This window comes from Anarhichas minor, unplaced genomic scaffold (assembly GCF_050575085.1).
Source record: "Anarhichas minor isolate MPS153535 unplaced genomic scaffold, ASM5057508v1 ptg000155l, whole genome shotgun sequence".
NCBI classification, from domain to species: Eukaryota; Metazoa; Chordata; class Actinopteri; order Perciformes; family Anarhichadidae; genus Anarhichas; species Anarhichas minor.
The window spans coordinates 2,617,268-2,639,408 of record NW_027466601.1 but is presented as its reverse complement, the minus strand read 5'-3'; the positions used below and the strand labels follow the sequence as shown (position 1 = coordinate 2,639,408).

The 22,141-nt window shown below is 46.3% G+C and overlaps 1 protein-coding gene across 3 annotated transcripts in view; it reads right to left on the bottom strand.

Annotated features, from left to right (window-relative positions):
• The window catches only part of arhgap12b (Rho GTPase activating protein 12b), a 50,090-nt gene that overhangs the window by 2,495 nt on the left and 25,454 nt on the right, over positions 1-22,141 (bottom strand). Inside the window, exons 2-16 of one of the 3 annotated variants that reach the window (XM_076085445.1) lie at positions 12,079-12,351; positions 10,769-10,909; positions 10,555-10,635; positions 9,981-10,103; positions 7,571-7,651; positions 7,119-7,189; positions 6,951-7,032; positions 5,335-5,436; positions 5,144-5,242; positions 2,238-2,340; positions 2,031-2,150; positions 1,814-1,912; positions 714-791; positions 401-535; positions 167-272 (exon numbers count right to left, since the gene is read on the bottom strand). In XM_076085445.1, coding sequence (XP_075941560.1) covers positions 167-272; positions 401-535; positions 714-791; positions 1,814-1,912; positions 2,031-2,150; positions 2,238-2,340; positions 5,144-5,242; positions 5,335-5,436; positions 6,951-7,032; positions 7,119-7,189; positions 7,571-7,651; positions 9,981-10,103; positions 10,555-10,635; positions 10,769-10,909; positions 12,079-12,351 — 1,694 coding nt within the window. The remainder of the gene's footprint in view (positions 1-166; positions 273-400; positions 536-713; positions 792-1,813; positions 1,913-2,030; positions 2,151-2,237; positions 2,341-5,143; positions 5,243-5,334; positions 5,437-6,950; positions 7,033-7,118; positions 7,190-7,570; positions 7,652-9,980; positions 10,104-10,554; positions 10,636-10,768; positions 10,910-12,078; positions 12,352-22,141) is intronic. The other 2 variants (XM_076085443.1, XM_076085446.1) reach the window with 2 other exon arrangements.

The following is a 22,141-nucleotide window of genomic DNA, read 5'->3' as shown; positions in this document are numbered from 1 at the left end:
CACAAAGAAAGATTAGGATCAGGAAGTCTGTACATAACAGAAGCCTAAAAATTCACTTTAAAGATGAATCGATAAATACACATTTGAGTTTGTAAGTTCAATACGCAGCCCTCAGTGGAATCACGAGGTACGATCACAGTGTGTAAAGTTGTCTGCTCTCTCTTACCTCCGCAGGTGTTTGAAGAGGCCTTGCATTGTGTCGTGGTTGGGTTTTGGCAACTTCTTTATTAAGTCTTTGATGGAGTTGACTCGCTGCTTGTAGTCGGAGCATTCTGCAGCAGAGAAACAGACGGTCAGTGAACGCATGTGTGCAGAGCACCATCTTGTGGCCAAAGTAGGGACAGACAGGGATAAGTGTGTCTTCATGATGGTCCTGTGACATATGAATCAAGTCACTCACTGATGGCCTCTACGAAGTCTTCGAAGGACCCGTACGTGAAGAGGGGCTCGGTGAGCTCCCTGAAGAACATCTTGAGAGCTCCGGTGGTGACGTGGATGTCCTCCCACTTGCTGTCATTCAGATCCACCTTCTCATCTGACGGAGGGGGGGGGGAGCCAAACAAAGACAGGGTGACGGAGAAAAGAGGAATGTTACAAAGTGTGTGAGAGGTCAGCATGTGACCCACCAGTGTGAACGTTATCTTCCCATGTGAGGGGCAGTGTTTGGAGGCATGCTTGTGGTCAGAGGGCAGACCGGGGCTCAGGAGTCCTACCGTGGTTCACAGCAAAGCGGAGCTTCTGGATCACCGCCAGGTTCCCGCTCACTCTGTATAAGCCGTCGACACTGAGACCTGCAGGGGAAGCATGAGAAGAGGGGTAATAATGATGCATCTTATTTAAAGAACGCTTCCCAGAGTCCTAAAGTAACCTAACGTGTTCAAATAATGAGAAACATCAGACTAAAAACATATTACACACACAGTGATCTGCGTGTTCACAGCAGGTCTAGCTCTTTAGATGATGCTGCTGCAGTAATTCTGGATTTAATGAAGGGGGGCCGATACCGACTCTGATATCGTTGACTATGGTGCCAATCTACTGAATTCAATTCTGAATTTCTATACTATATACATCATATACTGGAATTTTAATTCCTCTTTAAGTTTTGACAAGTTATTTGCTGCAATAAAAATCTCTACACTTGAATTGTAGTTCTTAGTTAATTTCAAGGTTGTTTTACCAAGTTGCTGGTGCATGATTGAATATTTTAATAATGAATAACCAACATTATTAAAGCTAGGAAAGCAATGTTTAAGTCAGTCAGTAGTTCTTTTAGTCTAACCTCACCAGAGAGGATTATCGGGAGGTTTCAAAACACAAAATTTGAGTCTGTCTGTCTGCCTGCCTGTCTGTCTGTCTGTCTGTCTGCCTGCCTGCCTGTCTGCCTGCCTGCCTGCCTGCCTGCCTGTCTGCCTGTCTGCCTGTCTGCCTGTCTGCCTGCCTGCCTGTCTGTCTGTCTGTCTGTCTGTCTGCCTGCCTGCCTGCCTGTCTGCCTGCCTGCCTGCCTGCCTGCCTGTCTGCCTGTCTGCCTGTCTGCCTGTCTGCCTGCCTGCCTGTCTGTCTGTCTGTCTGTCTGTCTGCCTGCCTGCCTGCCTGTCTGCCTGCCTGCCACTAGCTGGCTCAAAGCCAACAGAACGAGCACGATGTCACAGAGCCTTATGAATGATGATGTGTGTTTAAAAGGTGATGCATCAAACAACATGAACCATACCGAGTGTTTGGTAACTCCCACCTCTAAGACAGCACTAAAGCTCTACTCTAGTTATTGAGGCGGGACAAATCAAAACATTTCTGTCCTGGGTGCTGCTCATACCTGTGTTCTCCACATGGTCGATACACGTTGTGACAAAGTTAGGTACTGACGTGGTCTCCCGCTGGCACAGACTGGTGAGACTGCAGCCGAACACCTGATCTGTGAACCACCAAACACACGGCCGTCTCTAGCTTGTCATGCGTCTGCTGGTACCAGTTCAAACAGTGACACGTCTCCACATGTGGGACGCAGTGGCCCATGTGTTCCGTCTGAATACCTTTGATGTACCCCTTGTCCCGGACGGCCTGGTAGGTGGGTCGACGCGTCAGGAACTTCTTGAGCTTCAGCCGGGTTTTCTTCTGGTCTGATGAGTCCATACTCACAGAGGTCTTCATCACTGAGGAAGAGGAGCAGGACGTGAGTGTATTTCTTACAGACACTAACAATAAACAGCGTGACGGTACGTTTTCTCCTTCGGCCTCACCCCTGCTCTTCTTGGAGTCCCGGTGGTCTTTCTCCTTGTCCTGTTTCTCAGCTCCTGGAGACTCAGGCATGTCCTCCTCGATGGCCTCATCTGACTCCCAGGCCTGGATAGGAGGAGACACACGTGTGCTGTTAGATACACTCTGATTCCAGTCAGCGCAGACTAAATCTCAGGGTTCATACACATTTTGACCAATGGATTTCCATGACTTTTCCATGACTTTAAACCAAATTTCCATGACCAAACATTTTGTGAAATCTCGGTGTATACATGAAAAAGTGAGAAAATTTAAACTAACAATGAGAATTCAAAGCATACAGTAAACCTTAAATGACACAAACGAATGAGAGACAATAGTTTGATTAAAAGAATAAACATTTATAAATATACTCTGGTTGACACTGACACATCAATAAGAGCTTTAGTAGGTAGTAGCATCCAGCTAGTGCACACATTGCTTTCCCTTTTGTCGTGCACAGTTTTAATTGAACCCTGTTACTGTATGGCTTCATATTAACTTCCACTGTTACTGTACAGCCGGTAGAATTGTGGCCTATCTTCTATTTGCAATTAATATGCATTCAATCCAGTTCAATTATTTAAATTAAAATGATAATCTACTCTGGCTAAGGTACCTTATCAAGAGTAAAATAATAGCTGTGATCTATACACACCTCTGTATTAGCAACCTGCTGAAATGAAGGTACAGGCACCTTAACCCTCTCATTACTTCAGGGTTCTTGAGAGCAACGTGGGACTGTTGGTCCACTGGCTGTGGTCATCACAGTGAACAGTGTGATGAGAGGACATGTGAGCCCTTGTTGCTGTAGTTCATCTCATGGAGCAGAGGCTGCATGTAGCATAGCCTGCCTTATCAATGTATTTAAAACACTGTGACAGCAGGAAGCTGTACTCGCGTCTGTTTAGACCTCCACCTTTATCCAGGCCCAGCTCCACCTTTATCCAGGCCCAGCTCCACCTTTATCCAGGCCCACCTCCACCTTTATCCAGGCCCAGCTCCACCTTTATCCAGGCCCACCTCCACCTTTATCCAGGCCCACCTCCAACTTTATCCAAGCCCAGCTCCACCTTTATCCAGGCCCAGCTCCACCTTTATCCAGGCCCACCTCCACCTTTATCCAGGCCCACCTCCACCTTTATCCAGGCCCACCTCCAACTTTATCCAAGCCCAGCTCCACCTTTATCCAGGCCCAGCTCCACCTTTATCCAGGCTCAGCTCCACCTTTATCCAGGCCCAGCTCCACCTTTATCCAGGCCCACCTCCACCTTTATCCAGGCCCACCTCCACCTTTATCCAGGCCCACCTCCACCTTTATCCAGGCTCAGCTCCACCTTTATCCAGGCCCACCTCCACCTTTATCCAGGCCCAGCTCCACTCACAGCTCGCTACATAACCAGCCTCCTCTTCCTGAAGCTCTTTGACCTCATCATCTCATCAGTATCTGGGCCTCATGTTTCGTGGTCATGAAAGTTATTCTGACCACGAAATCATCCTCATTCTACTTTGAGTTAAAACAAACAACCTGCAACCAGATGCGCCAGTGTTCCGGTTTAACGTTAATGAGTGAGCGCGTGAACTGAACCGGAACACGGGGGGGGCTGCATGTTTCATCACGTTACGTTTTTTCCCTCCTAAATCGTGATAATGACGAACGTTAACAGTCGACAAAGTTCCGCATGCAGTGGACGTTAACTTAACCCAGCAAGTCTGAACGGCAACGGAACATAACGTAACTGAAACTTTAACGGAGGGAAATGAAGACACTGTACACATCTGGACGCTGATTGGCCAAGACTCGACACATCAAAGATGTTCTATTGCGAAGATCACGACATCACCTTTTCTCCTCGTCTCACTCCAATCTGAGAAACGCTGGCTGGCAACTCAGCGTAAATGAACGACATGAAAATATGAATATAACACATTTCCATGACTTTTCCAAAACTTTTGAGATTTTATTTTTTTCAAGCACTTTTCCAGGCTTGGAAATAACCATTTTAAAATTCCATGACTTTTCCAGGTTTTCCATGACTGTACGAACCCTGAAATCTATTTTTAAAAGGGATAGTTTGGATTTTGTGGAGTGGGGTTGTATGAGGTACTTCTCCATCGTCTGTATTTCCTGAAGTAGATGGAATTTGGAGAAGCAGGAGTACCAGCACAGGAGCAGAGCAGTGCACTGCTGTGGACGTATTCTAGACACTTACAGTAAAAGAATCAATATCAGTTTAAGTGTTTGCTCTATTTAGAATATGTTCAGCGCTTTATCTTCCCGTCAGACAGCCCTTTGTGACCGGCAACTGAAGCCAATATATCCATCCAGGCGCTCTTCAAAGCCACAAGACTCCTTTGCCAAAAAGTAATTTGACCTGGTAGAACACAGGAGTAGCTGGTCTACTGCTGCCTCTGAGGGTTATCTTGTCTGTGTTGTTGTGTGACTCTGCTGTTTAAAAGAGTTAGTTGGGATTCACCAGTCACACAACACAACTAACAGATAGAGGCAGTGATAAACCAACAGCTCCTGTGTTCTGGGAGGTCAAATGACAAAAGGAGTCTGGAGGCTTTGAAGAGAGCTCAGATAACGGCTTCAGTTCCCTCGGAAAGGTCTGTCTGACAGCAAGGTGGAGCAGCCAACATATTCTAAATATAGAGTTCACTTCAACTGATTCTCTTAGGAGTGTAAAATAGTCCACAGTCGTACGTTGCTGTGCTCCCGTGTTGGTACTTGGTTGGTAGTAATACACTGACGATGGAGAAGTACCTCATACAGCCACACTCTCAGGCCCATTAGCTCAAACCAAGCTTGCAGCAGCAATGAAGAGGTGAAGCTGAAGGACAGCAGATAAACACTTGTGTCAAGATGCTTCTGATGAAAGACCCTCACGTGTGTGTTGATGGTCTCCGTGAGGGCCCGGTACCAGTCGTTGATGACGCTGTCGATCTCTGACTGGATCAGCAGCTCCGTCCCTTGACGGGTCTTCAGCTGCGGGAGAAGAAGTCAGCGTTACTTTTTTGACACCATTAAAGAACAACACAGAGCGCAGGTTGATCTACAGATCAGCCGTGGTTCAGTACCTCGATGACGTGTTTCTTGCTCGACTTGTCCTTGGAGGCCCAATCCACCGCCCCCCCCCGCAGATCAACGGTGAACTCGGGCTTCGACTGGTTGCCCCCGAACTTCTGGAATCAACGAAACAGTGTGAGAGTCTGACACAGAGACGGTACAACAGGAACACCTTGTTGTTTCGGGGGAGTTTTGTGTTAAAAGCAAGAAACTATTTGTGAAGTGAATATCCACCGACATGTGTGTGTAACAGCAGGCGTCACACACATCTTCAGTATTAGTTACACAAACACTGTTACTGGTTGTTAAACATTGCACATCTTGATTCGCTTTTGGTTAGACTCTTAATAATACACAGAATGTAAGACCTTTGTGATGTCCTTGTTGTAGTTGAATTTAAACATTATTACCAAAACTTTATGAGGGATTGTGAAAATAAAAAACACCTAAATAGGATCATTTTGTTAGCCTCATAATTATGGTGTCATGTCATCAGAAATGATACTACGATTGCTGTTGGTGAGGCTGACTTCAGACCAGCGAGCTGCTATTCTCTCAGGTTATCACACAGAGCAGGACGCTGGTTAGCACCGTCTCTCCCCATCTGTCTCTCCTGTCATCTCTCTAACAGAAACAGCCTACAACTCAGGGATGTTTGACACGTGTTCTTGCTAAATCAAGAAAATAAGTCAAAATTCTACTTGTGAATTGTGAATTCTACTTCACAACCTTTTAAAGGACTTCATAGCCTAATTTAATCCTTCCATCCAACTTAAACCTGCATTAAGTGATTTGTTTGCAACTTGTTGGGGAGCTGAAACAAGCTGTAAACACTCACACACATCATTACGTTATAAAGTTGTTATGGCGAACACGTTAGCTAACTGTTGCCTATTTACACACACAGCAGACACAGAGCCTCGTTGAGGTTAGTCCAGCATTCACTCTCCTTATAGCTGAGATGGTCTCTACCAGCTACTGAGGGCTCCTTAGCTTAGCCTGAGCTCCACTTTGCTCACTGTACCCGCTCCTAACAAACTGGTTTCTGTCTGCTGTTTGGTTCTGAGCGGGTAGTGAGGTAGGTAGGGAACCGCAAAGTCTGGTTTACATTATACATCATCATTTGATCCACTTGTTATTAAAGAAATATAGATTAGTGCAGCTTATTTTACATTCTGATCAGCTAAAACAAGCCACACACACACACACACACACACACACACCAGAGTCCCGGTCAGTTAAAGCAGGAGTGAATGAAAGACATGAAAGACATGAAAGACAGGCAGGAGGAGCGGCACACACATGCAGAGAGGGAACATACTGCGGCAGCCTGCACAGGCCGACAGTTCACATAGGAGACAGCAGGACGGGGCTTGACCGAGCGCTTCCAGCTGCTAAGGAGAGTGAGGAGCAGCTCGGGGATGGAGCCGCTGCGGTAGTAAGACTTCAGGAGGAGAGGAGAGGAGAGGAGGAGAAGCAATGAACAGAGGTGGACAAATTTCACAGCGCAGGTGGCAAACGAGGAAGAGAGAGAACTAACACGGAGATGAACGGAAATGCTAAAAAGAAAATAAAGCTCAGAAACGTCACAGGAACATGAGCGTCCCGGGGCTGATGGGATACGTACCCAGCTGGTGCTGCCCCCTTGGCCCTTTGCGAAGAGCAGGGAGGAACCCTGCAGCACTGTCCACGAGGACGTCCAGTTCTTTCTGTATGTCACAGTAGAAACACATCGCATTACAGGGTGTCGGGTTTGAGACGAGTCTCTGGACTTTGGATAAAGTACGCTTCTCACCTGACTTTCTTGCCATTCTCTGTGATTTTGGTGACATTGAGGACGCCGCACTTCTCTGAGGGCTGAGGAGACACAGATGCAGGTAAGAAGCCGCCGGAACACACACACACACACACACACACACACACACACACACACACACACACACACACACACACACACACACACACACACACACACACACACACACACACACACACACACACAAGCTTGAGAAGCAAATGGGACTTGATGTTGTGTCCAAATGTCACCAGCAGAGGGCGCCCTAACACCACCGCAAAGTGAATTTCTGCACGTGGAGGTGCGAGGTGTTGTGGTAGGAGTTAGATGTGGCAGATGAGAGGAAGCATATGCAGTGGAGAGAAAGATGTGTTTTCATTCATAGGCAGGTGAAAAGTTGGACTATGACGATGGTGGTGGTGAGTGCGATGCGTTGCAGTGCAAGCTGGGATACTAACGGTCGAGGGGTGCTTAGGAGATGAGGGGCAGGAGTCAGAGTCTGGAGAACTCTGCTTGGGCGCCGGAGCACACTCCTACCAACAAGAGGCACAACATGATGAGTGGCTAACAACTACCGGGCGGACTACGACACACATGGAGACAAAGTCTGAGGTTAGTGAGGAGGAGAGGACGGATCAGGAGCCTGGAGAGGAAATCACAAGATCATGTTGGACTAGGGCGGTCAACAAGGGAAGGAGAGTTAGGATTTACAGCATGCGTTTTGAGATTTTGGATGGAAGTGAATTCAGAGTTAGAGATTCATATCAAGAGGCTGCTTTCCTTCCTGTTTTTCCACGATTCTCAGCTGATTGAGTCAACACACGACTTTGATTGTCAACGATTAGCACAGCTATTTAACAAGCCGTTCTACGGGAATCAACACGGATTGTCTGTTGATTAGAGGAGAGGCTCTGTGTGGTACCAACTTTATCACGGCAGAGAGAGAGACGGAATCTCCTCTTGGGAAACCGCCAGAGTTTGAGCGAGAACTGCAAGGAAAGCGCCACAGAGTCAGCCTCTCTCTTTACACTTCTAGTCTGAAGGTCCCCAACAAACTGGAACAGTATGCCACAGTGCTTATTAACCTTTCCAAAATAAAATATGGAGGTGATGTTTGTAAGGCTTTAAAGATGAACTCTTCATGGGGGCGGGTCAGGTCATTGACAGTGCATGACGTACGGTGCACCTTGTTAATAAAACGGTAAATGTGGTAAAAATTGGATATCAAAGATAAATCTGACTCCACTAATCTTACAAGTCAAGTGTGTGATAACAGCTGGGCCTGCTGTACAAACTGAGGGCACGGTGTTTCACACACGCGGCCATTTATGAGACCGTGTGAATAATCTGTGGGTACACATTAATAAATTGTGTGCTCAAAAATGTTCCATGAATAAATAGAACAGAACATTAAACACACTGTGTGTGCTTTAAGGGACAGTCCAGATGTTTGGTAGTGTGGTTGAATGGGGCTCTTCTCATAGTCCGTGTGTTACTGCAGTAGAACAGACAGGAGCAAAGCAATGTACTGCTGTGGACGTACTTTAGACACCGAAATAATAGATACCGGTTTAAGCGTACTATGTATTTAGAATATGTTCAGCGCTTTACTTTGATCAGTCATTTGGTGAGGCCCTGAAGTCGTTATATAAGCTCTCTTCACAACCACAAGACTCCTTTGACAGAAACAGTACATTTACCTCGTAGAACACAGGAGCTGCTGGTCTACCGCTGCCTCCATCGGTCAGCATGTTTGTGTCATTGTGAATCTCAACTAACCCTCTGAAACACAGGAGTCAAATCACTGTTTCTCTCAAAGTAGTCTTGTGTCTTTGAAGTGAGCAAAGATAGCATCTTAAGTTCCCAATTGGAAATATTCTATACTCAGCGTACACTTAAACTGATATTGATGGTTTTTTAGGGGTCTTAAATAAGTTCTTGTTGGTGTCCCCGTCGATAGCAGCACATTGCTTTGACCTCATACAACCCACCTCACTGTGAGGGCAGTCACACAGAACACCTTCTGGTTTCACAGGCTAAGTCTGGATCTCCAAAGTCTAACCCAAGTGGCTCATGCTGCTCAGTTAGACACATACGCAAACTACACACAGCCAGGTGACAGGCCAATATAATAATAGAAATAACTTCATATTTTGATTGTGCGCAGATGAGTGAATGTGCATTTAGCCTGAGTACCTGTCGCCTTATTGTTTATATACATTAGATGTGTGAAAATGTCAACTATTGGTTAATATTTGAAAGATATTTTACAGTTAAATATATTGGTTCATATGTGTCTATAACGCTGGGAGGGGCGAGCAGGAACATGCGTCTGGTTGCATTATGTAAACGTAGGATCCGCTGTTTCAGGGACTAGAAGTGGCATTCTTCTCATGATGTGTCTCTTAAGGGCCACAGCTCTACAGGAGTACAATACTAACTCACTATAGCACTCATAGAACACCGTGTCTGCTGGAATGGATCACCGTGTCCTGTGGAACTTATCTCTAACCTAAATCTACACAGACACTAGCTGTGATCAATGCAGAACAGAGAACCTGAAGTCAGTGTCTGATGTCAACATTTAAAACAACACGTTAGCTTACAGCACAGGCACTTACATGAACCTGGTTAGTGCACCATGCTTTGTCAATATTCCAAAGATAAAAGAGAGAAATCCAGTGTGAGCCTGTTCCTGAACGCGTCAACGGCACTGGGGGATTACACTGACTGCCAATAACACGGGTAACGGAAAGAGCAGACAGCCTGCCAGAAAAACAAGAACGTCCGTCTCCACGTTGATCGGACCCAACGGTCTGCGTTACCTCATCAGCTCTCACATTTCCAATCCCATCGTCTTACCTTGTCGTTGAGGTCCAACACGTAGGTGCTGTGTCTCCACTTGGTGAGCACGATGGGGTCCTGCTGCTTCCTCTCCAGACTGCGACTCTTGGGGACCTCGCCGGACTGAGGGGAGATGTTGTACTGCGGAGACAGAGAGGACAGCTTTAAGACGTCACGGAGCTCCTTTAGCGCACCCCTTCGGTACCTGTCCTCTGCCCTACCTCTCCTCTCACTGTCCACAGCACCATTGGACAAAGGGACTTCTCCTTACATCCCAGGCATCGTCTGCGACCGTCCGCTGAAGGCACCCATGTCCGCGCTACTGTCCACTCATGGACCGCTCTATTCAGATTAGCAGCTAACGGGCCAGTAATAGTCCCGTCACCCGGGGTTCAACTTAAAGCTGGAGCCCGTCAGACGGTCATCCACTTACATTAACAGGACCAGTCTTAAGCATACACAGCGGGAGGAGTCACACAAAGTGTGTCACTGGGTGATGTAATATGAGGGAACTGTCCAGTCGCTTTAGAATGGGGTGTGTTGGATGTAACAGGAAGACAAAGGACAGCTAATGTTCAGAGGATAGTCTTACCTTGGGCAGTTCCCATTCGGACCTGGACCCGTCAGAGCTGTAGTAGTAGGGCCGGCCTTGTTCATCCAAATGTTTTATCCACTGCCAACACAAACACCAGTCAGCATCCAGGAAAAAGGGGAAAATATCTGCATATGTGATGCAGATGGCATGTGCAGGGGTGGATATCAAATGACACCGTCGTCCCTGGACAAGTTTAATCAATGAACCGCACCTTCTCCTGTGTGTATTCGGAGATGTAGAGCGTGTGTCCGTGTTCATCCAGCTCCTCGGACCAGCCTCTAGGGGGCGACCCGTACTGGCTGTCAGACAGACTCGAGTGGGTGCTGTGACAGTTCTCCTCCGAGGACAGCGGCTGTGGAGGACAGAGGACGAGAGACGGACGGCTTTATGATACACGTTTTTTATGTGGTTCATTAGTAGACACAACAAATACACCATGAAGACATTAAAAACATTTTAAAAACTTAAGAGTATGGGGGGGTTTAGCAGCCGGTCAGCTTAGCGGTAACAGTTACCCTGGCTAACATACAGTATCATGTGTTAGTCTGGGAGCTGTAGATTTGCTGGTAGACACATTATTTAAAATCGGTTTCTTCCTTTTTACAGCCGTGCTAAGCTAAGCTAACATGCTGCTGTAAACTCTCACCATGAAGCAAATAAGAGCATTTCACAAAACATCCAAACATTCATAAAAAGAGTTAAATGACTCAATGTTGCGTCTTTGAAAGCAACAATAAAATGTTGCTTTCAAAACCGTATCTGTAATAATTAAGCTGCTACGAATGATTATTACCAGTTATTGCTGATTAACGTGTGTATGTGATAAATTGATGAATTTGTTGGTCAATGAAATGCAAAAAAAGCAAAAAAAAATGCAAAAATGCAAATATATTCAGTTTACAATGATATAAGGAAATACAAGGAAATCCTGAAAGCAGCTTAAGCAATTCGACATTTACGTTGATTCATTTATGTTGATTGACTGATCAATTCACCACTGATTATACTCCAACAATACTACATACAAAGTATATATTATTACCACCTTTCTCTCCCTAACATAAGACCATACAGCAAACCACCACATGGGGGCAGTGTTGGATAGTTAATGTTGCGTCCCCTGGGGGTCTAAACAGGAGTGATGTTGTGTCCATGCTGCTACGGAAGCCCTGAGAGGGAAGTGTGGGAAAAAGAGTTGTTTTCTCTCCAGTGTTTAGGACTAATAAACGGGTGAACTGGATGTTTTTAATATTATAGTAATTTTAATTATTTTTTAGTTACCTGCCAAAAAAAAAAAGTAACTGAGAAAGAGTATCCTGGCAAAACATCTGTTTTGAAGAGAAAACAATTAAGATCAGACGTAAAACATGGATCACCAGATAGATGAATCTCCCCTGCCTCTCAGGGCTTCCGTATGCCCAATTAGAAGCTTTTTAACAGAAGTCGAATAGTCTCACAATTAAATTACTTTGAACTACTTTATCGATTCAACGGATCAACTTGATCCAAGCGTCCCCTCACCTCGCTCTCCGCCGTGCCCTGGCTGTCTCCTCGGATGCTGCTGGTGCTGCCGCTGGCGTCCCTGGTGCGCGGCGGCTTCCAGGTCCGCTCCCCGGTGGCTCGGTTGTAGTAGAAATGCCTACCACTCAGGTCTTTGTGGGTCTCCCAGTCGCCCAGGACGTGGAGAGGGGAGCTGGAGGGGACGGGCGGCAGGCTGGACTGCGAGAGCTTCAGCTCCTGGAGGTTGGTGTAGACGGGCGAGTCGGACCGGCCCTGACCCGTGGGTGATGTTGTCTGGTGGAGGAAAGGAGAGGTGAGGTCAGATCATCAACAATTCTATGCAACTCCTCAGGCTTCTAATAAAGATCTGAACTTTAAGTTTTCCCCCTAACTTCTCCAGAGAAGTGTCCTCTACAAATTCAATGACATTGCAGAAATTCCGCAACCCAAATCCCTCCAGAAGCCCAACTTCTCTTTCTTAGAGCAGAGAGTTACGAGTCTCTCTCACAGTCTGCACGGCAGGATGCAGCTGCTGATCAAATCACACGCCACATGTGGCTCGCAAATTTGTTAAACACATCGGTCAGATTCTGATCAGGTCCTCTGAACGGGTGGATTGGGCACACTAACAATAATTTATCGGTCTACTCTGAGACCCGACACAAATGCTGTGGACATAAAAGGCTGCTGGTATTAGCATGGGGCCGCTAACGTATGTAGCACTTCTCAAAACAGAAGTTAAAAAGAAAAGTATAAGAGTGAGACAGAAGAGACGGAGAAGGCAATATGTGAAAAGAAGCACAATTAAGTGTAGAACACATAAGAGAAAATAAAAAGTGATGAAAAGCCAAGGAAAGCAAATGGATTTCAAGATGCTTTTTAAAGATGGCCGCCCGTTTGGCTAATCGGAGACCATGCGGGATTTGTGATCACCTTCGGTTAACGGTTCACATAGACGGAGCTCCATGGGGACTAGTGCTATTTTTAGAACATGCCTTACGGGCGACTCACATGGACCGTGTTGGCTACCTCTGCTAGAGACCATGGATGTCTTTTATGTCAACTTTTAAATCAATTCTATAAGCGACAAAACAGAGACGCTCAAACTTGAGTGATCTGAACCTAGCTTTTATTAAAAGCCTGCTGCAGAGCTCTGGACCGGCCAGAGCTGAGCTGGAGAAGACGTACTGAGGAAGATGATCAAAGTGTTTGTGGGAATTCAGATAGAAGAAGAAAAAACAGTCCAGCAATACGATCCAGGAAGTCTGTGTGACAGTCTGTAAAGGCCCATCAGATGCTGAAACACTGCACAACACTCTGTAATACTCAGTCAGGGCTTTTTGTGACGATTGCAATATCAATGAGGTAATCTTCCAGAAATGTGCGCTTGTACATGTACAGTATTTGATTGGCCAAAGCAGCGTCTCGCCAAAAGTTGAGCCAGGTTGAACTGTTTGTCCTGATGACACGGTGATGGCCTCACCTGCTCCAAAAGAAAGACATGTCTTTCTTTAACCCGGGGTTCCTGAACGCAGCTTTACAGCCGTTGAGGCTGAAGCAAGAATTCACTATTTGGATAAAGGGGGACTGAGAAGCACTGATTTCACATTTGTGTTGGGAATCACAAATGAATAATTCACAGTGGATAAGGTACAATCCTCTGTAATAACTAAAGGAAGTGCCTCTGGTTGAAATGTGTCTGACAAGCTGCTGGACACCTGCAGAGAGGAGAGGAGGCTCAGCACTCCGACAGGATGTGGTGATTTCACAACACGTCTGACTGGACTCGCTTACCGCAGCCGGCAAACTTCATGACCAATGTGGCCCCGCAGTGTCGGAGTGGACGCACTTCAGACACGGTTCAAACAGTGTGTCTCTGGAAACCTGGCAGCATCCGAAGGCCACTACATTACCATGGCTACGGCTCAGAGCAGTTAACGTTGTTCTGGAAAAACTAAATGTTTTAGACTGAAGCCAGCGTTGTGTCTCTGCAGCACCAAACAGTCTGTAACACAGGGCGGATAGACGGCCGACCACCAAAGAGTTAATATCAGAGGCCCCCCCAGCACCCCCCCTTCTGTTAGTTACAGGTGAGGAATGTGGAGGGGGGGGCACTTCAGTCAGAGGATTTGAACAGATGGGACTTCCTGACGTTTTGTTGGGGGGGAATAACAGGAATATTTTTCACAGAAATGATCATTTAATATCCTGCACACATTCCGGAGCAGAGCAAAGGCTTCAGCCGCGTCCGGCTGTTTTCAGTTAGGTTTCATTCGCTGCGTCTCAGTGTCAGGCCAACGCACGCCGAGTGCTCCAGCAGTGGAGTCACACCGCAGACAGGTGGCGGTTGGGCTGAGCGCGGGGTTTCTAATTGGGTTTTTAGGGAATAATGTTGCAAAGATCGAGCCGAAATGCTGACGATTGAGTGAGGCCTAAAGGTGTGAGGCTGGGACTGAGGGACGCAGAGTTATCTCAACTCTTACGGCTCAATCTCCATAAACCCTCCGTCAAACATTTCCCATAATGCAACACACACACACAGCACGGCTCTAGGTAAGGCAATGTCAGAGACCCGATCCAAACATGACAGAGGACAGTCAGACCCAGTCTGAAACGACCCCCTCTTTGTGCAGGTTTTGACCTCAAGTGTACCGATACACAGTCCTGCCAACAGTGTCGCACTATTGCACCGTAGGTGGAGGTAAAGTGCCACGAAAGGCTGCAATGTACCAACAATGATAGAAAAGAAGAAAACAATGCAGGTTTTAAATAATGAAAATGTTTTAAGAGGAGGGAAATACATTCCACATGTTTACATCTCAAGTGTACACACAGAAGACACTGTGAATCACACGGTACCTTTACTTCAGACAAAAGTAAAAGGTCAGGTCTCAGCTTAGACCTCCACAGTGAGGATGGGAAAGAGGGGGAACACTCACCAGTGTTGGAGGATGCTGACCACAATGCAATAAAAAAAAGACCGTAATTAACATGACCGTCTTTATGCAAGACCTCCGATACAGACACACAACATGAGTCATGCTTCAACATTTAAAATTTATCCTTTAAACTTGCTTATTAAGAAACTGTGATGGAGTTGAAACATGTTCAAATGATTTCAGAGACATATTTAAGTGAACTGCTTAGCTGTCAAATGAGAACATCCGTCTGTGACCCGGCAGTCAAGATGACAACAATGGGGCCAAAACCAAGCCCCGCCGACCGACCGGAGGAAACTATTAAACACGAGAAATGTTGAGAGATTCATATCTAATGAGTGCTGCCTAGATTCAAAGTTTCATCAGAATTCAGGAGCAGTGACTGACAACTGCGTCCTCGGCTCTGATTGGCTGTTTTCCTTCCTTTTCCACCGCTTATCTGTCTCGTGTACTGCTGTCAGGATATAGTGACAGTTTGAGCAAATATGACAAAAAGTGAATTAATAAGTCATAAACTGAAGCTTTAACTGTTGAAAAATATGCAGATAAATCAAAATGAGCTTAAAAACATCCATCTATATCTCATGGCTGTCTTTATAGAGACAGGTGACTAACGGCTCCCTTGAATCTAAAAATAGAAGTGAAGTCAGGACACAATAGGTGCCTTCCTGGCCTGTTCTGTGTTGGACTGAAGCGCCTCATGCAGTGTGCAGCATATGCTGAGAGAGGAGTTCCAACACATGCCTGGAACAGCAGGAGACAGAAGATGATGAACTGAACTCAACATCAAGTGTTCTCCTGGCAGAGAGCAGTCAGTGAGCGTGGGCTGCTCTTCAGACAGGCAAACTCATTAACGCTGCCTGGAAATCAATTGAACAGTTTAAACAGAACAGGGCTGGCCACGGCGGAAAGTCCTCAAACTACAAGCGGATACTTTGAGGAACAAACACCATGGAGATGAATTGTTAGGGGACATGAGATCCAATCTGTTGGCAAAGCAGATTCTATATTAAGAATGGACGCAGTGCAAAGACACCGGTCATGATTCAAATATCACCTTCTTTAGACAAACAAAGTCCACATATTTTCATGTCCCCTGTGTCTCTGGGTTCGGGTCCCTATCGGCTGTCACCTTGTGTCCGGGGCCGCTCACAAACACCTCGTCGTCGTCCTCCCCGGCTCTCCTGTAACCTCGGAACGTACTGAACGCACGACGCATGGCGATGCACGGCGACCATCAAGTGTGACGGGAGACACTTCACCTCCCTCCGAGGCACAGAAGCTCCATTTTTCTCTTCTTCTTCCCTCTCCCACCGTCCTCCTGCTGTGTCAACGGTCCGGTTGTGAAGGTAGGAGGGGAACTTGAGACCGACTGTGTGACAAGAGGCGAGATGGGGGAACCGGATCCGTCTGCCTCACAAAACACGGAGTGCAGCGCACAAACTCATCTGACACAACAGGAAACGGTGTTGAACAAGTCAGAGCTTCCTCTATCAGAAGCGTGCTTCTGTGTGTTGGAGTCAAACCGGGGCACCGGCAGACAGTGCTGACCGACACACTGGCAGTTCAGACAGTCCTCGAAGGGATCACTGAGCATCTCTCACCTGAACAGATGAGTGCGAGGGAGAGGATCGATTGCGTAACAGGGTATCGGCAAAGTCGTTGCCTAGTTTGAGGAGCAGCGGTGGGGAAGTAGACGGCAAGAGGAAGGAAGACAGAAAGGGATGTGGCAAGGAAGTGAGATAAGGAAGTGATGAGCTATATATTAGTACGCTGGTGTCTGTTATCAGCGTCAACACTTCCCTCAACATGTCTGCAATACATTTTGTAATGCAGCTCTTTCAACAATACAGCGCTTGATTTACTCGTCTTTAAAACACACGTTTTGAACGACAAATCGGATCTTTTTGTATTTAGAAAAATAATTTTGAATGCTATATTTTTAGGCTTTTATCTTTGAACATACCGATACCGTCAGGTTGCAGACAGTATCGGTATGAGGCATTTCTGCATTAGCGCCTTGTTGATACTGACTTTCTGAGGTCTGATAAATATATCTTATACTGTATGTATATTCAGCTATATATCCTTATATATATATATATACACAGTTGTGTGAAAAAGTGTTTGCCCCCTTCCTGATTTCTTATTTTTTTGCATGTTTGTCACACTTAAATGTTTCAGATCATCAAACAAATTTAAATATTAGACAAAGATAACACAAGTAAACACAAAATGCAGTTTTTAAATGAAGGTTTTTATTATTAAGAAAACAAAAAAAAATCCAAACCTACATGGCCCTGTGTGAAAAAGTGATTGCCCCCTAAACCTAATAACTGGTTGGGCCACCCTTAGCAGCAACAACTGCAGTCAAGCGTTTGCGATAACTGGCAATGAGTCTTTCACAGCGCTGTAGAGGAATTTTGGCCCACTCATCTTTGCAGAATTGTTGTAATTCAGCCACATTGGAGGGTTTTCGAGCATGAACCGCCTTTTTAAGGTCATGCCACAGCATCTCAATCGGATTCAGGTCGGGACTTTGACTAGGCCACTCCAAAGTCTTCATTTTGTTTTTCTTAAGCCATTCAGAGGTGGACTTGCTGGTGTGTTTTGGATCATTGTCCTGCTGCAGAACCCAAGTGCGCTTCAGCTTGAGGTCACAAACAGATGGCCGGTCATTCTCCTTCAGGATTTTTTGGTAGACAGCAGAATTCATGGTTCCATTTACCACAGCAAGTCTTCCAGGTCCTGAAGCAGCAAAACAGCCCCAGACCATCACACTACCACCACCATATTTTACTGTTGGTATGATGTTCCTTTTCTGAAATGCCGTGTTACTTTTACGCCAGATGTAATGGGACATACACCTTCCAAAAAGTTCAACTTTTGTCTCGTCAGTCCACAGAGTATTTTCCCAAAAGTCTTGGGGATCATCAAGATGTTTTCTGGCAAAACTGAGACGAGCCTTTATGTTCTTTTTGCTCAGCAGTGGTTTTCGTCTTGGAACTCTGCCATGCAGGCCATTTTTGCCCAGTCTCTTTCTTATGGTGGAGTCATGAACACTGACCTTAATTGAGGCAAGTGAGGCCTGCAGTTCTTTGGATGTTGTTCTGGGGTCTTTTGTGACCTCTTGGATGAGTCTTCGCTGCGCTCTTGGGGTAATTTTGGTCGGCCGGCCACTCCTGGGAAGGTTCACCACTGTTCCATGTTTTCGCCATTTGTGGATAATGGCTCTCACTGTGGTTCGCTGGAGTCCCAAAGCTTTAGAAATGGCTTTGTAACCTTTTCCAGACTGATAGATCTCAATTACTTTGTTTCTCATTTGTTCCTGAATTTCTTTGGATCGCAGCATGATGTCTAGCTTTTGAGGATCTTTTGGTCTACCTCATTTTGTCAGGCAGGTCCTATTTAAGTGATTTCTTGATTGAGAACAGGTGTGGCAGTAATCAGGCCTGGGTGTGGCTAGAGAAATTGAACTCAGCTTTCCAAAGACGTGATAAACCACAGTTAATTTATGTTTTAACAGGGGGGGGCAATCACTTTTTCACACAGGGCCATGTAGGTTTGGATTTTTTTCCCCCTTAATAATAAAAACCTTCATTTAAAAACTGCATTTTGTGTTTACTTGTGTTATCTTTGTCTAATATTTAAATTTGTTTGATGATCTGAAACATTTAAGTGTGACAAACATGCAAATAAATAAGAAATCAGGAAGGGGGCAAACACTTTTTCACACAACTGTATATATATGCCCTTCAACTCATTATCCACTATGAAGTGTTATGATACTTGACCTCAGAATGTTTTATAATGTGTTATGATTATTATCATAAAGCATTATGAATGTTTATGGGTGTTTATAGCTATGATTATACAGCGCTATAAGCAGATTATAACACATATAAGTATGTTTATAGTGCATGATAGACATGGCGTCATAGAACGAGCTACAATAAGGTCCTTTACTGCTGTTTCTTATGTTGACCAACAGCAGCAGAGACACTGATATCTGATCTGTTATGAGCTAAAGATCTGGCTGCTCATAGATATTATCAGCACATGGACTCACAGCAATCAACAATGAAAAAATTCAACTTTTACATATTCACAACTGGGGGTCAGTGGGGGTCGAGACTCTGACGGGTAATAAAAAAAAAAGAAAGGACCTGGGGGGGGGGGGGGGATGGATGGATGGAGTGAGAGAGTGCAGGAGAGAGAGGTGTGTCGTTGAATGCAGAACAAATCTTAGCAGCAGCAGCCTGTCTGCATGGCCGTGATGAATGCGCCTCAGACTGCGGGCCGGCGCAGTACAGAACCACCACAGACTGACTGCATCATGCAGCCTGGAGAGAGAGTGTTGCCCAACACGGAGACGTGCGATTTGATTCAACTCATGGAACTGATGAGAACTGGCTCGCTGATGGAGATTAGACTGGCTTGCGTGGAACACGGCTTACTGTAGCCCTCGTGTTTACAGCCGTGTTGGGACTACTACTCCATGTCTCCCCCCCCCCTGCTCCAGCCTCCCATCCCACTGGGCATGTACAATCACCGGAAAATGCCATAAATTATTCTGTGTGTGTGTAAAGGAGCGCAGGTCGGGGTGAGGGCAGCAGTGGGGATGCGGGGCTGTAGTTGCACCCTGAGTCCCCTAGGTGTCTCCGTCGGGACGGGTACGGGGAGTGGGCGGGAGCCTCCTGTCAAATGCATCTGGACATGAGGGGAGTAGCGTGAGTGGGGTGGGGAGGGGCTTTCTCTCGGAGCACACATGGCAACCGGCTCTGCAGCATCGCCGCGCCGCACTCTGAGACATCAGTAGTATCTGAGCAGCTCATGCGCTTTGGACACATTCGGTCATGTTGCTGCAGCTGATTCAGAATCTGCTGCTGCTGTCAGTAGAACACATTACATCAGCTCTCCAGACCTCACACTGGCTTCTCGTTTGTCGAGGAATACACAAATGTTAGAACTAACGGTATACACACATCACTGAATGGCCGAGCCTTGAGATGTACGTATAACTGACCTGCTGGTACAATATGAAACTGCCAAGCCTCTTAAGGGTTCACCAACAAGTCATTTGACCACATCTCAAGCAAAACGGGCACAATTAAAAGCTTGCCTCCTCCCCTTCAGATTGAAGAGAATTTAAAATTGAAATGACAATAACAGCGCACACCTTTGGACTGACAGTCACTGTGTTGCTCTGGGTTGACATCAACTAAAGAAGTAGTTGTGCGAAGAATTGAACAAATATAGAGGGTTCAAAGAGAGGTTCAACCCGGCCACCTTCACAACCACGCGTTAAGTGGGAACGATTAGACGGACATTGTGAAATGCCTTATCCCCGACCCATTTCAGATACTTTAAGACACTGTTAATGGTGCTTGAGAATACGTTTTAAGCACACAGTAACGTTTAGATCTTGGAGACCCGGCATGCGTGCTGCTGCTAAAGGTCGGTGCCGCTAAAAACAAGTTTAGTGTATTCGGTACACCGAGATAAAAGAAAAAAGCTCACTGCTTTAGAGAGGTGCTGACTGAACAGAAGCACATCGTGGAGGCTGCAGTCTGTGCTGCTGTTGATTGCATTATATTGAGGTTTACAGCACATCAATGAGGGCAGATTATTAGCTGTACTTCATAATCTCGCAGTCACAGTGGATGTCTATGCGTCATATATATTCTTTTGCATTCTATTTAATACCCCCCCAAATAAATATCGTATGTGACATCCTCTCTGATTTAAACGTGTCTTGATTGTTCCGTTTGTAGTTCAAACGGTTGTACAACACTTGCCTCAGCCGGAGGCGTAGTAAATAAATAAACAGCCTGTCAAATACATGTGGAAGCATCGTTCAAACACAGATCTCATCTAAAGGTGACTGCATGTCATGTTGAAGGGCGCAGACACAAACAGAGCTAACACTAGAAAGAGTGTGTGATGGGGACGATATCCCAGTGACGCCAAAATAATGACTCCGCTCCGCTTTCCGTCACGGACGTGGCACCTCGGAGCGTGGCACCTCGGACGTGGCACCTCGGAGCGTGGCGTGTGCGCTTCCCCTGAACCGCGTTACGTAATGCGATTGTGTAATTGAATGAGATGAAAGCATGTTAAAGGAAATGCTGCATCCGTGGCCATGGCAATAGTCGCACGGCAGAGTGTTGGAAGACCGGCCGCAGGGGTTAGAGGGGAGCTGGAGCATCAATCCACTCTCCTCCCTCTGTTCTTTTGTCCTCCGTCCTCTCATCCGCCGACCTCCTCCCACCTCCATCTCACACACACACACACACACACACACACACACACACACACACACACACACACACACACACACACACACACACACACACACACACACACACACACACACACACACACACACACACACACACACACACACACACACACACACACACACACACAGTAGTTCAGGAAGGCGTTGTGTTTAAATAACGTACATGGCTCAGCAAAACACGGACGGTGGCTTGCGAGTGGAAAAAAGCACAACAACAACAAACAATGCATTGAAAGCCTGAGATGAAAGTGAGTCAGCATCTTTCGTCTCATCGGGATGACGACAGCTACTTTCATTTCACGGACCGGAGGACTCGGCGAGCCTCGCAACCTGACGGCGACGAGAGCAATTAACCTTTGTTGGACCCGGGCTGATAGTGCTTCGGACAAAATGTCAGTTAGTATCTGTGGAAATATAGCTGCTTGTGATGAACTTCCAGCGGAGAATAACTGGTCTCATAGACACAGCTGCAGACAAAAAAGCTCCGCGGCTGCAGAAAAAGGGCACTTTGGTAGATTAGAGCACAGAATGGATTCATCGTGTAGAAAACAAGCTCACGTAGCATTTGTGTGTCAAAAAGTATCTGCTTTACATAACATGTCTTCTGTGTGAGTTACAGAGGGGCTTTACTGTGCCTCTCCAATCCCGTTTTCCTCTTGAAATGTTAATGAGCGAGGAGGGAGAGAGCGGATCGAGGACGGGGGAAGCCCGCAGTCCCGTGTGCATATGGGGAGACGCCGGCATCGGCCAGAAACCAGTCCGTCGTACTGGGCTGCAGTACGAGGCTGCCAGTGAGCGAGCTTAACTGGAGCGAGGGGATTCAAACAACTCGTATCTGGGACAA